Here is a 12,116-nt window from a genome sequence, read left to right as displayed (position 1 = left end):
TGCGCGTCCGGCGGGATGATTGTACCGTATCGCTGTGAGGGGACATGCCCGTCGGCAAAGGGCCCGTGCGAGCCGTCTGATGTGTTGCGCTGCATAAATTGGGTGTTTCCGCGCCGCGGTTCACCTCTGCTGGTCCCGGCCGCAAGTGGTGTTTCGGCACCGCGTTGAAGCGCCAACTGCATCCGCCAAGTCCTCAGCTCGTGCAGCTTGTACAGTTATTCGCTCTTCTTCCTACTGTGACCATTGACGGACCAGCGTCCCTGTTGCTTTCTTGGTGAAGTGCGCAGCCGTTTTATTTAGCAATGTTCCTACACATATTTCCCCCGCCAGAGAGCGAGGTGGACAGCGCATTCCTCCCACCACATCGTCCGAGAACCGAAAAAAAAAAAAAAAAAAAAAGAAAAGAAAAGAAAAGAAAAGAAAGAAAAAGAAAAAAAGAGAGGAAGAGAGAGAGAAAAGGACGTCGAGCGTCAGGAGACCATGGAAGTCCTACTCGACAGAGGTCTCAGGGATGGGATGGCAAGAAGCTGGCCTCTTCTTGTTTCGATCCTCAGTATTTTGGGCTTCACAATTGCCCGCTTGCTCTATAGCGTCGTCAGGGCAGTGTTGGAATACCGCGTAAGAATACCCCTTCAATGAATCGCAACCCTTGATGCCACTTGTCCTATCTGCTGTCTTTAACGCGGTTGACAGGCTGACACGATTTACGGACGCCGGCGTGGATGCGAATTGCCGCCCGAGCTGCCCAAACGGTGGCCTTTGGGGATCGATCGTATTAAGGAGCTTTGGGATTCCAACGCCGAAGGTCGCCTTCTGTCTTTTCTGTGCTCCGTTGCCAAGGACTACGAGCCACGAAACAACCTGTGCCAATATCTGCTAATCGGTCCTCGGGCCTATCACGTTTTACACCCAAAGAACGTCGAAGCTCTCCTCTCGACAAACTTCCATGATTATGGGTTCGGTTGTCGTCCCGCCGTTTTCGCTCCCCTTCTGGGCAACGGTATCTTTACCCAAGAAGGGCCGGCCTGGAGACGCTCCCGGGAGCTTCTGCGGAAGCAGTTCGCCCGGGCGCAATACCAAGACCTCCGCTACTTCCACGAGCATGTTGGGAACTTGATCGATTGCATGCCGGCCGACGGGGACGTCGACCTCCAGCCACTCTTCTTCAACCTCACCCTCGATGTCGCCACCGAGTTGCTCTTTGGCCGGTCGGTCTACAGTCTGCGGGCCGATATCGACCAAGCTATCGAGAACAGAGAGTTTTCCGAGAGTTTCAACATTGCACAGGAGGGCCTCGCCAAACGCTTCCGACTAGCCCCGTTCCATTTCCTGTACAACCCACCGACTTTCCGCAAGGCGTGCCGTAATGTACACCATTTCGTTGAGCGGTACATCCGCGAACATGGATTCATGGATACGGCGGCGTTGGAAAAAGGCGAGAGGTCGCCTGATGAACGGGGAACGCAAGAGGACTCGGCCTCCTGGTTCATCAAACAAGTTGCAAGGGAGTCCGCCACGGAGACGGATCTTCGCGACCAGCTACTCAACGTTTTGCTCGCCGGCCGTGACACCACGGCGTGTTGTTTATCATGGACATTGTAAGTTCTCCGACGTCGTCATTCTGGGCCCCCGGCCCTTGCTCACATAGCGCATAGCCGGCTGCTTGTTCGCCATCCGGCAGTGATGGAGCGATTACGCCGCGAGGCCAAGCATGTCATGGGCAACTTAGCCAACCCGAAACGAGAGCAAATCAGAGCCATGCCTTTCCTAGGCTGCGTAGTGAAGGAAAGCCTTCGACTCTATCCTCCGGTCCCACTCAACAATCGCGAGGCTGTCAAGACCACTATCCTTCCGACAGGAGGTGGTCCTGATGGAACAAGCCCGATTATGGTCAGGAAGGGAGAGATGGTCGTATTCTCACAGTACGTGAACTCGCGCAAGAAGAATATCTTTGGTCCGGATGCGGACGACTTTCGGCCGGAAAGATGGGAAACTGGAGAACTGGACGATGTTGGATGGGCATATTTCCCCTTTATCGGCGGCCCTAGGCAGTGCCTCGGGGAGGACTTTGCCCTCATGGAAGTCTCGTATACAATCGTGAGACTTCTCCAGACATTCGGTACCATAAACTTGCCGGCCGGGGAACCCATCGAGCCGGTGGGAACTGAGAGACAAGTTTTAACTCTCGTGCTCTCGAGTACCGACGGTTGTAAGGTCTCAGTCAAGAGATAGCAGTAGCCACGGGGCACGAAGACCTTTCTCACTTAATCACCAAAGGACCACACTAAACGTCTCACATTCTGGTGCAGCCGATATTTGTTACAATCTCACAACCCCCCCCCCCCCCCCCCCCCCCCACCCCCCCTAAACATCTTTTCCCGTTACCACCGATGCCAAAAACCAACGTCATGACATGGGAATCTACCGTAAACAGCGGCACAGAAGCACCGCGCCGGGGCAACCAAATCCGATTGGCTGACGAGGCGGAAAGCACTGCCCGACTGCAGGTGGTATTCGTACTGTCTGCCCTCCGACCCCTTGTTTGTTCCATGCGCGTGACCGAGACCGGGGAGGCAACAAAATTGCTGTCTCAACGGGAAAAAGGGGTTGCAGGAGGCCGCATTACACGCTGGCGCGAGGCAGCCATGCCGGATGGCAGGTTGGTAGGCATTCCCCGCCGAGTTCTCCTCAGAGCTCTGGCTTCTTCACCGCAGCGACATTGATGTCCTCCAAACCCAAAAATGGCCGATAAAAACGAAACATTTGGAATAGAAGAAGTTTACCGTCCGCCGAGCCCAATAGAGCCTGAGGTTGAGTGAGTCGACTGCCTGGCAGCAAATCCCCACGTTTATCCTTACTCTGACAGCTCCACCGCCTCTAGTATCGTCGCCGTCCACGGTCTCAACGGAGGAGCGAGGAGTACATGGACAGCCAAAGCGGGTGTTTGTTGGCTTGATCATCCCCAATTCCTCCCGAAGTACATTAAGAATGCTCGAGTACTGGTATGGGGGTACAACGCGGATTTTACGTCCTTGGACGGCGGTCGGCCCTCCAAGGATCGAATCCACCATCATGCCCACACTCTTGTCGCAAACCTAGCGGCTGACAGGCGGGTAAGCAACTCCCGAACACTGCATCTCGCAGGGAAGGGGTGGGGTGGAAGGCTGAGAGAACACCCTAGCTTTCTGGGACCGCCGATAAGCCGATCATCTTCCTCTGCCACTCCCTCGGCGGCATTATCGTGAAACGAGTAGGTGTATACCACCATTGCCGGCTCTCAGCGACCTAACTTAATTACATATACCTACAAGCTAACAACATACGGGCCCTCACATACGCCCAAACAAGAACAGGCTACAAAGTCTCCCACGATTACCATATCTTCTCGTGCACCTACGGCATCCTCTTCTTCGGTACCCCCCATCACGGATCCTCTCCAGCATCTTGGCTAGATTACGTCAAAAAGCTAGGCGCTGCCGCCACAGCTGGCATCATGTCAAAGTCAGATCTCGTATCGGCCCTAGAAAACGAATCCGAAACCCTACAAAACATCACCGATTACTTCGTCCCCATCATGCGCAACTTCAACATCTTTTTCTTCTGGGAACAAGAACCTACAAGCCTCGGACGGCTCGGGAGAGTATACGTCGTCACTCATGAGAGCGCGGCCCCGACATACGACGAGACGGAGCGGGCGGCTATCGCGGCCGATCATCGCGGCATGGTGAGGTTCGACAATCCCGAATCGCAGGGTTTCCGAATGGTGATGGATGCCCTTCTCCGGTATTGCGACGAGGCACCAAGCGTTATTCGTCAGCGGTGCGTCGATGCTGCCAGGTCTCTCGGGTTGGAACGAAGCCGAGAGGCGACCGAGACCCTCCGGAGGAACTTTCACCCCCGCGAGGTGGCCCCACACGTGCCGGCGAAAGTTGAATCTGGGTTGGACGGATTTCCGATCAGCGGCACCAGCAGATCTGGGCCCATGCCCTCCATCTGTGGTTCTAGCAACGGTGACGGCGACCCTAAGACGTAGAATCCCAGGGATTCTAGAGCGGACGCAACTCAGGCCCTTACCATTATTTAAGACAATGGAAGGAAAACGCTAACTTGAGTTGAGCGGCGCTTGGTGGTTTCCGATGAGGAAATATTTAGAAGATGCGCCATACTTAGCTGCCCGAAATGCTTCAACAATTATGCCCTGGAATACGGAAATCTAATCAATCACCCCGCTCTATCCGTCTTGAACCAAGCATTCGCCGACAGACACGAGGGAATCTGGGAGAAAGGATTAGGTGGCCACAGCAAGGTAAAGGATTGGCTCGATGAAGTGGTCTCACGCCCAAGTTCCCCGGCCGTAGGTGCCCCGGTACTTCAATATTGAGAAGTTCCAGCGGTTCCTAGGTCACACAGCGCTGTTACACTAATTAGTATTGGGTTGGTAAGAGTTTCATCGTTGATAGGTCGATCCAGCTCAGATTTGCCTAGGAAATGGAGCCGATTTCGTGACCCTGTTGTTCTGCCCAAACTCCCATCGAAAGACGAGGGTGGTGTGCTGGGTTGTTCCGTCGGACCGCTTCGAGTCCCCCGACTCCGAGTAGCACTGATCAAAGATTATCCCGGGAATCCTCGAGGTTTGAAAGACCGGCGACGCCGATTCTACGAAATTGCTGTCCCGGAATTGCACATGCTATGGATTCGGTACTTCCAACATCTACAAGTAAAGGACCTCACTAAGCCAAGCAACATGCTTGAATTGGCAGAGAGGAAGATCAATGCATACGGCCGGTCCCAACAATAGAGAGTGTGTGGTATCGGTCCCTACCGGCCGCCGGCCAAGGACTTTCGGCTGAATTCGATTGGTTCTGCTGCCACAAAACGCGACTCTATCAAGGCATTGAAATGGGGGGGGGGGCAGAAATGGCAAATACCGGGCAGACAAGGTAGACATGACAGGCCAGGCGACACTAACAACAATTGGGACTCTGCAGCCAGGACACGGTCAAAACAACATGTATAGATAGAGTTCCCTCTGGCCAGAGGAGACCGTTTCGCACGCCAAAAAAAAGGTCGTCAGTTGAGCTAGCAACAAGTGTGGAAAAAGGTGCTAAATTGGCTGTTCTGTCTAAGGAGCAATGGCCAAGACGGTCCTACTTAAGGTAAGGTAAGGTAAGGTATGTACATATGGTGCAAGGGAAACATTGGTCCCGGCAAGTTCCAGCGCTGTCCTAGTCAGTGTGGCCCTCTGATCAGAGGGACCCTGTTCCCTGGGGCAATTTTCCCAACTCAGTAGCACTGCCGCTGAGAGGCAGGGGGTATTGGATGTGAAATGGCGGGGAAGCCGCCGAGCCGCTGTCGGACGCCAAGCCGCCGAGCTCGGGCCAACTGTCCTAGGTTACTCCAGCAAAAGAGGATAACGGAATTGCCTGCGAGAGTCTCACTCTCATCTGGAATGGTCAAACGACCTATTTTTGAGCGTTTGTATGTGTCTGAAACAGTGCATTGAGACGTTTCCTACGGCGCTTCGACGGGGATCCGTAGCAGGCTTTGCCTAGAGATATCTGATCCACCGAAACAGCAGAACCTAGATATAATCCTCCCTTATCTGTAGCCTGTGTTCTTTCCTGGAACTCCTTGTGTTGGTCAGCGGCGAAGAAGCGGGAGCCGCTAAGCCCGGTTGGCGGATCACGACGAAACTTCCTCGGGCTAAAATGTAGGTAGGTTACCTAAGGTAAGGTACCTAATTAGCCCGACGCAAGGGATCTGTGGCCGTGGGCCCTGGAAGCCTTGTCCGGTAGCGCAGCGGGCTCGCACATGAGCAGCAAAAGTCGGGTCGAGTCGGAGGGTGTGGTGCCTGGCGCCCTACAACTGCCCCTCCTTCTGCCCACCACACTACCTATCATGATGATACCTGCTGCTCCTGATATATCGTTAGCGCGGAACACTAGGCTTGCTGCGGATGCAATCGAGAATATGTGGTTTTCAAGCGGTTTGGCGGTCTCGCCCAAACACTTCAACTGGGGTTACCTTGTACAGCTTTCACCGAAACATCTCGCTCCAGCTGGAGTGGTGTGGTGGGAGCAGCACGTCGGCTACTGGCAGCCTTGCCTCTGCGTTAGGCTTCTCATTTGTCCGCCCCGCCTGGACTTCCATTTCGCTGCATGGACATGGACAAACGGCAAAATCGTCTACCGCAATCATTCGTTGCGGTTTCTCCGGCCGCCCTATTTGCATGCCACGTCTTCTCCTACGACAACAATTGCGACCTGAACGCTGCATCGCTGCGTGGAGATGCCCCAGTGGCCGCAGCGACATGGCCATGGACTCCCAACCTAATCAGCGTTACCCACACTGCCCTGAAGAGAATCCCTCTTGCAGAGGACAGCATCTTTGCAGCCACTACGCTGGGTTCCACCGTCCCTCCCATTACCCACCCCGTAGTTCCGCTCCCCAGGGCTCCCGGAGCGTCAATCATGGCAACAACGCTTCGGGAAACGCACAACAGTACATAGTCAATTATCTGTCGTCCGGAAATACGTTCAACCTTTACCCACCGTTTTCTAAAGATAGCGACTCGAGTGTGCCAGAAAGTAAAGTCACGTTATTGCTCTGGTATCCACCCTTTGCGCAAAACGTTAACTGTGTAACAGTGCAGCGTTTCTTCGAGAGCATAGCCTCAGGCTCTATCTCGATCCATGCCAGGACACCATCAGAGCAGCAACGGGTGTTGCCGCAACATGAGGCATCGTCTAGCTACAGTCCTCTAGACCAGCTCGAGAAAAGCACCAGCGATGAGTCCGAGGACTACTTCTCAATTCTTCGGCCCTTTGAGAACGATTTCGCCGACGCCGATGCTAGCTACAACCCCACCAAGGATAGTTTGATCATCTCGGAGCTCTCCAGGTCTAATCAGCTTGCTATTGGCGACTTTCTCAAATCAGACAGATCCGGGATATTGCCGATGCATGTTGACTTGAACTTGATGGAGCGCCTTACCCTAGAAATCGCCCGCATGTTTGACCACTGGGCCAACGGCCCGGCAACGATTCGCGTTACGCACCTCTGCGGCGTGAAGGCAAACTTGAAGGGTGCGAGGCCCGAGATCATGGCTCTGGACCTCCTTTCCCAACTCCTTAATCAACATGAAGCCTCGTCTGAGCAGCCACGCCCCCGTAATGGTCTTGTGACAAAAACCGACGACTTGGACGGCCACTGGGCAGCATTCCGGGATTACGTTCGGCAGGCTGGCATAGACTATCTGCTGATCTTGCTAGACAGGATCGACGCCCTGCTTCAAGAGTGCAAAGAGCATGGCGCGCTGAGCCGGTTTCAATGCTTTGTCCGCAATCTGAGGTCGCTTCCTTCACAGCTTGACGGCACTGTGGTCAAGATCATGGTGACGTGTGAGGAGATATACGTAGCGGAATGGTTTCAGCTGCCTCTCCCCGATGATGAACCCGGGTGACATTAAGCTCTGTTGTGCATGCACAGGGGCCACTCACGTGTGTCACACTGCCGGGCAACCGCCACATCTCCCATATTGGCTTCCAAGCCTTCGATCCGACACGACTGCTCTCCTTTCTCTCTCATGGTCCATCCAATAGTTCTACCACAGACTCAGAGGGAAAGGGAAAATATCACGGTCAGATTACCAACCCGAAAACACGGGCGAGACGTCAAGGATTCCAGTTGGTCACAGAAAGGTGCTGTACCTCACCGAGGCCTCGACGGAGCTCAAGGCATTAATGTTTTATTGCAGCCAGCATCAGAGCCATGGCATGCCTAATTGCCATGCCATGCCCCTCCCAAATCGGTCTGCACCATCAGAGGGAAATCGATCGACTGGCTGGGTTCAATCCTGTCCTCGGGGTCAGAATTAACCTCCACCCCACTGGAAAGGATTGCTCCAAATTGTATCCGCAGTGTCAAGCCGAGGAAGACGGGGCATTATGGCACCGATTGTCCTCGAAAACTGATTAGAGAACAGACTTTGGATCGTGGATGGAGGAGTGGGGGGATTTGTCATTCCAGTCGATCCGGACCACCTGAGACATGGCTGGGAATGACCGAGAGGCTTTCAAAGTGGGATCGAATCTCAATAAACCTAAATGTGGAATAGCATCTCTACCCTAGGGATTAAACTCGGCTAAATGGAATAAAACCTTTAGCTTACCAAATCGTAATATACCTAGTGACCTCGTAACCTCGTGACGCCGTGATAACGGTACCAACGAATGGTGCTACTCAGACCTCCTCTGATGCTGCGGCCGCGGTGGCGGCCCGTTTATACCGAGCACCTCCGGACTCGGCGCTACCGAACTGGACCCGCCGCACCGGCCGGCGTTTCCGAGATCCTGCACATATTTCCTGAATTCCGTCCCGAATCCAAGCACTTTTTTGATGTGGTCTTCCTTAAGGCGGATTACCGCGGCCGTGTTGTTGACCTGTTCCCGCTTTGCAATGGCCATGGCGGCCCTCAAGCAGTTTTGTATCTGCCGGCCGTTCATGTTTTGGTGCCATGGCCTTTTTTGGTTGCCTTTCTCCTGGCTGGGGGTCTCATTGGCGTCAAGCTTGCCCAGCCGGTAGCGGATGAACTCCTCGAGAATGGCCCGGTCGCCGATATCGAGGCTCATCTGGCTGAGCAAGTGGCACCAGATATTCTGCTGCTGGGCAAAGGTCAGGTCCGGAAAGTGCAGCGCAAAGTGCGTGAATGACAGGCAAGCCTTGTCCGGCCGCGCCCTGTACGTAGTCGCCAGGAAGACCAGAGCCTCGGAGCGGTCTAGATGGTACAAAAACGTGGACACGAGCGCGTTACGTTCCAGCTGGTTGGGGTCGCGCTCCTGAAGGTATACGTCGGCGTCGTCGAGCATGAGGATGGCACCCCAGTTGGCCGCACGGAGGATGGCCACCTGCAGCTCTTTGTCCAACGCGGTCGGCTCCGTCCCGAGGATACCGCAGGAGATTTGGTAAAGGGGGATCCCGTATTTCCCGGAGAGGCATTCTGGACATTCCGCGAGCCAACGGTCAATGAAAGCGTAATATGAAACAAGCAGGGAATCCAAGAGTTTGCCTTACCTGCAGTGTAGGATTTTCCTGTCCCCGGGTTACCGTGGAGATGGACATTGAAGCCTCTCCCCTTTTTGAACGGGTAGGGACAGGTAACGGACTCCTCACCAGCAGAAGCGGTGGCGCTACGTTTTTTCATACCTAAAAAGCTGGACACAATCTCGTCGAGCTTGTCTTTTGAGTCTTCGCCCATCTGGAGCCGATCCCAGTCCTCGCTCTGGCAGCGCACGTCGGTGAGATCGTCGACCCGGACCATCGCCCAAGTCCTGTGCGGGAATGAGAAGGCCCAGGTCATGGACGGGCAATACAGCAAGGGGCTGATTTCTCCCTCGTTACTGGGGTTCACCCAGTCCATCCCTCTCGTGCGGATGCACACATCGGGGTCGTGATAGTACGGGCCCTCGGAAAATGGGCCGAGTTGTAGAGCCTCGCCAAGACAGGCAAGACACTGAGGGTAGCTCACATCAGCTAGAGCTCCACCCCTATCGTGCTTACTTGATGTTACGTGGTCGACCATGACCCTTGAAACATTCTGATCAGTTGCATGTTAGCTCGGAGGTACGGGCAACTAAGTGTCACGCTTTGAAGAATATACGCACGTTTTCCAATGTTGTCGGCCATGCGTCGCCCCGGTACTCGCGATAGAACGGCTTGCCTCTATGACCCCAGTACTTGTTCCCGCGATCGACGAGTTTTCTGGGAAGCCAGTCCGCATGCCTGCGAATGTGCCAAGCCGGTATTACCTCCAGATTCTCAATCGGTTGCTCAGATGGGTAGGGAGAGGCAGTGAACATCTCCAAGTGTGGCACCAACATCTTCCCCGACTTGTCGAAGTCGAGATAATAGGCGTAGATACGGATGGGGTCTAGGCTCGGGCGAGGGCCGACTTCTGTCCGTGAGATCTTATACGCCCTCCAGCCGCCTTCATCTTTCCGAAAGACGGTATTATGTGGGTGATAGAGAAGCCAGGAGTCCTCAAAGGCGATTGTTTGACAGGATTCATTTTCGACTTGCAATGCCTTCTCCCAAGTCGCGGTGCACTCTTGTTCCATAAAGTCCAGCAGGACCCGAGCATGTTTTCCGGCATGCTCGTTCTCGTCTGCCGCGACCTCCAGGATCCTCCTCCTGTTATAGAAGAGGGCCTCAAATGGCTCATTGATGCTTGCGGTCGGGGGCAAAAACATGCCCTGAAGGTTAGGACTAGTAGATCCCTCCAACACGTTGCTTCGCAGTGCGTCAATGAGCAACGGGTCAACGATCCTGAGAGTGGATCTGCCACAGACCGAACCCCTCCGAAAGACTGGCCTCTTCGTATCAGGGTGCCAGCACAGCTCGGTGGTTAGGCCTGTGGATGGTGAGAGCGAGAAACGATTTTGTGTAAAGACCTGTAGCCAAGTGTTAGTCGCATGCACAATTCTTGCCTAGGGAAATTCTCACCTGGTGACCAGTCGAGAAAGGCCCTCCAGCGGGGCGAGAAAGCTGGTCATCATCCGAACTGACAGCAGTATTTGAGAGACCGGGAGACAGGGAATTGCGGCTGATATCGACTGAATCCTGAGTCCATTTCCCCGAATCAATGCCCTCTTGCTCTTCTGTCATGACGACCTCCTGCTCAGCTTTTGGCGAAATCTGGGTGATCACTGGAACAGGAGGCGCGACGGTGTATATTGAGTTGGGGTGTTGGTTAGGACCTTGCGCTCTTTGTACACTATTCTCCGTTCTTGGAACTGTTTCCTCGGGTTTCGAATGTGAGATTCCCATGTTGCAATAATTTACCGCCGAATTTCTCTTTAAACGACTTTGCTCTCCCCGGCCGCGTCGAGGCCTCTAAGGTGCCCAGTATCGCAACTTTAATTCTACTTACAGCCGAGACGAAGATCGGATTATTCTGGGAATGCGACTGTTGAGGCCAGAGGCTCTGTTGGTCAGGTAAGAAGGAAGCAGTCCGGCTTTCCCACACGCTGACTGTGCGTTGATCCCCATATAACACCTCGAACCCTCCCACTGACCTCATGTCATTCTCTCCCCTCCCCTCCCCTCTCTCTCTATGACCACCCCACTCCCTCCTTTACCCTCTAGCCGGGCGCCCGTCACTCTCATCCTCCACTCACACTCCAAGCACGCAAGCATTCGCCCAGCAGCTGCCTCCGCCAGCCTTGAATCGCCACAAAAGGCTACGCAATGACAGTCACACCGCCTGCAGTCCGGTCGCAATATCACCGCAACCGCAACCGTAGCAGCCCGAATGGGTTAGTCCGAGTGTCGCTTGACAGGTAGATATCCAATCGAGTGCGAATTCTCGACAATCTCTGCCATCATGCCGTGCTGATGCAGCTGCACACCCCCATCCCGAGGGGGAGAACGGGGGTATTCCCAGCCGTCCCCCCCCCTCCCCTCAAAGCCACGCCGGTGAAGTGCTGGTCGAAGAGGAGGGCATGCTGGCCGACCCTCGTCACTCGACCAGTTGAAGGGCGCCATTTCCATGCGGCCCTTGGGGAGAGAAGCGACAACACACACCTCTATGATGACCGGTGGTTTACTAGTATGCCTCTGGATGGCGTTAGCGGCGGGTTCCCAGGCAGGTCTGCTCACGCTGTTCTCCTTGGTTGGTTATTTGCCCTCGCTGAGATCATGTGCTTGTCACTTAGTACCTCCGGGCGGGGTGGCGCTTAGACGACTGGAGCCACCTTGGTGGCCTGCAGATGGCAAAGTTACAAGCCTCGTTATCGGTGAAGAGTGTACCAGCCGAGCAAGTTGCTGGCCCCGCGAGAGCCCGGTCGTAATGGGGCCTCCTGCCTTAGGAAGGCCGGCTTCCGTTTTTAGAAGCGCGGCGTTTGGAACCTGCTAACCCTGCCGATGGAATGCGACACAGGTTATCATCACTTTGCCACTAGTAAGCCTACCGACCGAGAGGCTAGGATCCAGGAGTTGGGGTGAGAAAGAGATGCGTCTTTACAGACAGATGTTGTGGTCTAAGTTGCTTCTCGGAAGTTCCCTAATCACGGAACATATGCTTTTAACCAAGTTATCTTCCTAGCCGAATTAGTTTGCCA

At 54.5% G+C, this 12,116-nt stretch overlaps 4 protein-coding genes across 4 annotated transcripts; 3 read left to right on the top strand and 1 right to left on the bottom strand.

Annotated features, from left to right (window-relative positions):
* Positions 1-480: 480 nt before the first annotated feature.
* MFIFM68171_08114 (Cytochrome P450 alkane hydroxylase) lies at positions 481-2,232 on the top strand (the record flags this gene model as incomplete). The annotated part of the gene is made up of 3 exons (XM_071063534.1): positions 481-618; positions 694-1,598; positions 1,656-2,232. 3 exons carry the CDS (start codon positions 481-483, stop codon positions 2,230-2,232), a joined length of 1,620 nt encoding a protein of 539 aa, XP_070919635.1.
* A 509-nt stretch (positions 2,233-2,741) lies between these two features.
* On the top strand, positions 2,742-4,033 carry MFIFM68171_08113 (DUF676 domain-containing protein; the record flags this gene model as incomplete). The annotated part of the gene is made up of 4 exons (XM_071063533.1): positions 2,742-2,815; positions 2,882-3,113; positions 3,182-3,254; positions 3,312-4,033. 4 exons carry the CDS (start codon positions 2,742-2,744, stop codon positions 4,031-4,033), a joined length of 1,101 nt encoding a protein of 366 aa, XP_070919634.1.
* Positions 4,034-6,470: 2,437 nt separating this feature from the next.
* MFIFM68171_08112 (uncharacterized protein) lies at positions 6,471-7,462 on the top strand (the record flags this gene model as incomplete). Its single annotated transcript, XM_071063532.1, has 2 exons — positions 6,471-6,501; positions 6,648-7,462. The coding sequence occupies 2 exons, from the start codon at positions 6,471-6,473 to the stop codon at positions 7,460-7,462; spliced, it is 846 nt and encodes a 281-aa protein (XP_070919633.1).
* A 775-nt stretch (positions 7,463-8,237) lies between these two features.
* Positions 8,238-10,553, bottom strand: MFIFM68171_08111 (ATPase AAA-type core domain-containing protein; the record flags this gene model as incomplete). Its single annotated transcript, XM_071063531.1, has 4 exons — positions 8,238-8,998; positions 9,073-9,595; positions 9,663-10,335; positions 10,501-10,553. 4 exons carry the CDS (start codon positions 10,551-10,553, stop codon positions 8,238-8,240), a joined length of 2,010 nt encoding a protein of 669 aa, XP_070919632.1.
* Between the last annotated feature and the right edge of the window lie 1,563 nt (positions 10,554-12,116).

The sequence above is a fragment of the Madurella fahalii genome, assembly GCF_045866475.1.
Source record: "Madurella fahalii IFM 68171 DNA, scaffold_4, whole genome shotgun sequence".
Taxonomy (NCBI): Eukaryota; Fungi; Ascomycota; class Sordariomycetes; order Sordariales; genus Madurella; species Madurella fahalii.
Note: the sequence above shows the minus strand (reverse complement) of the source record. Positions and strands in the feature narration are given on the sequence as shown.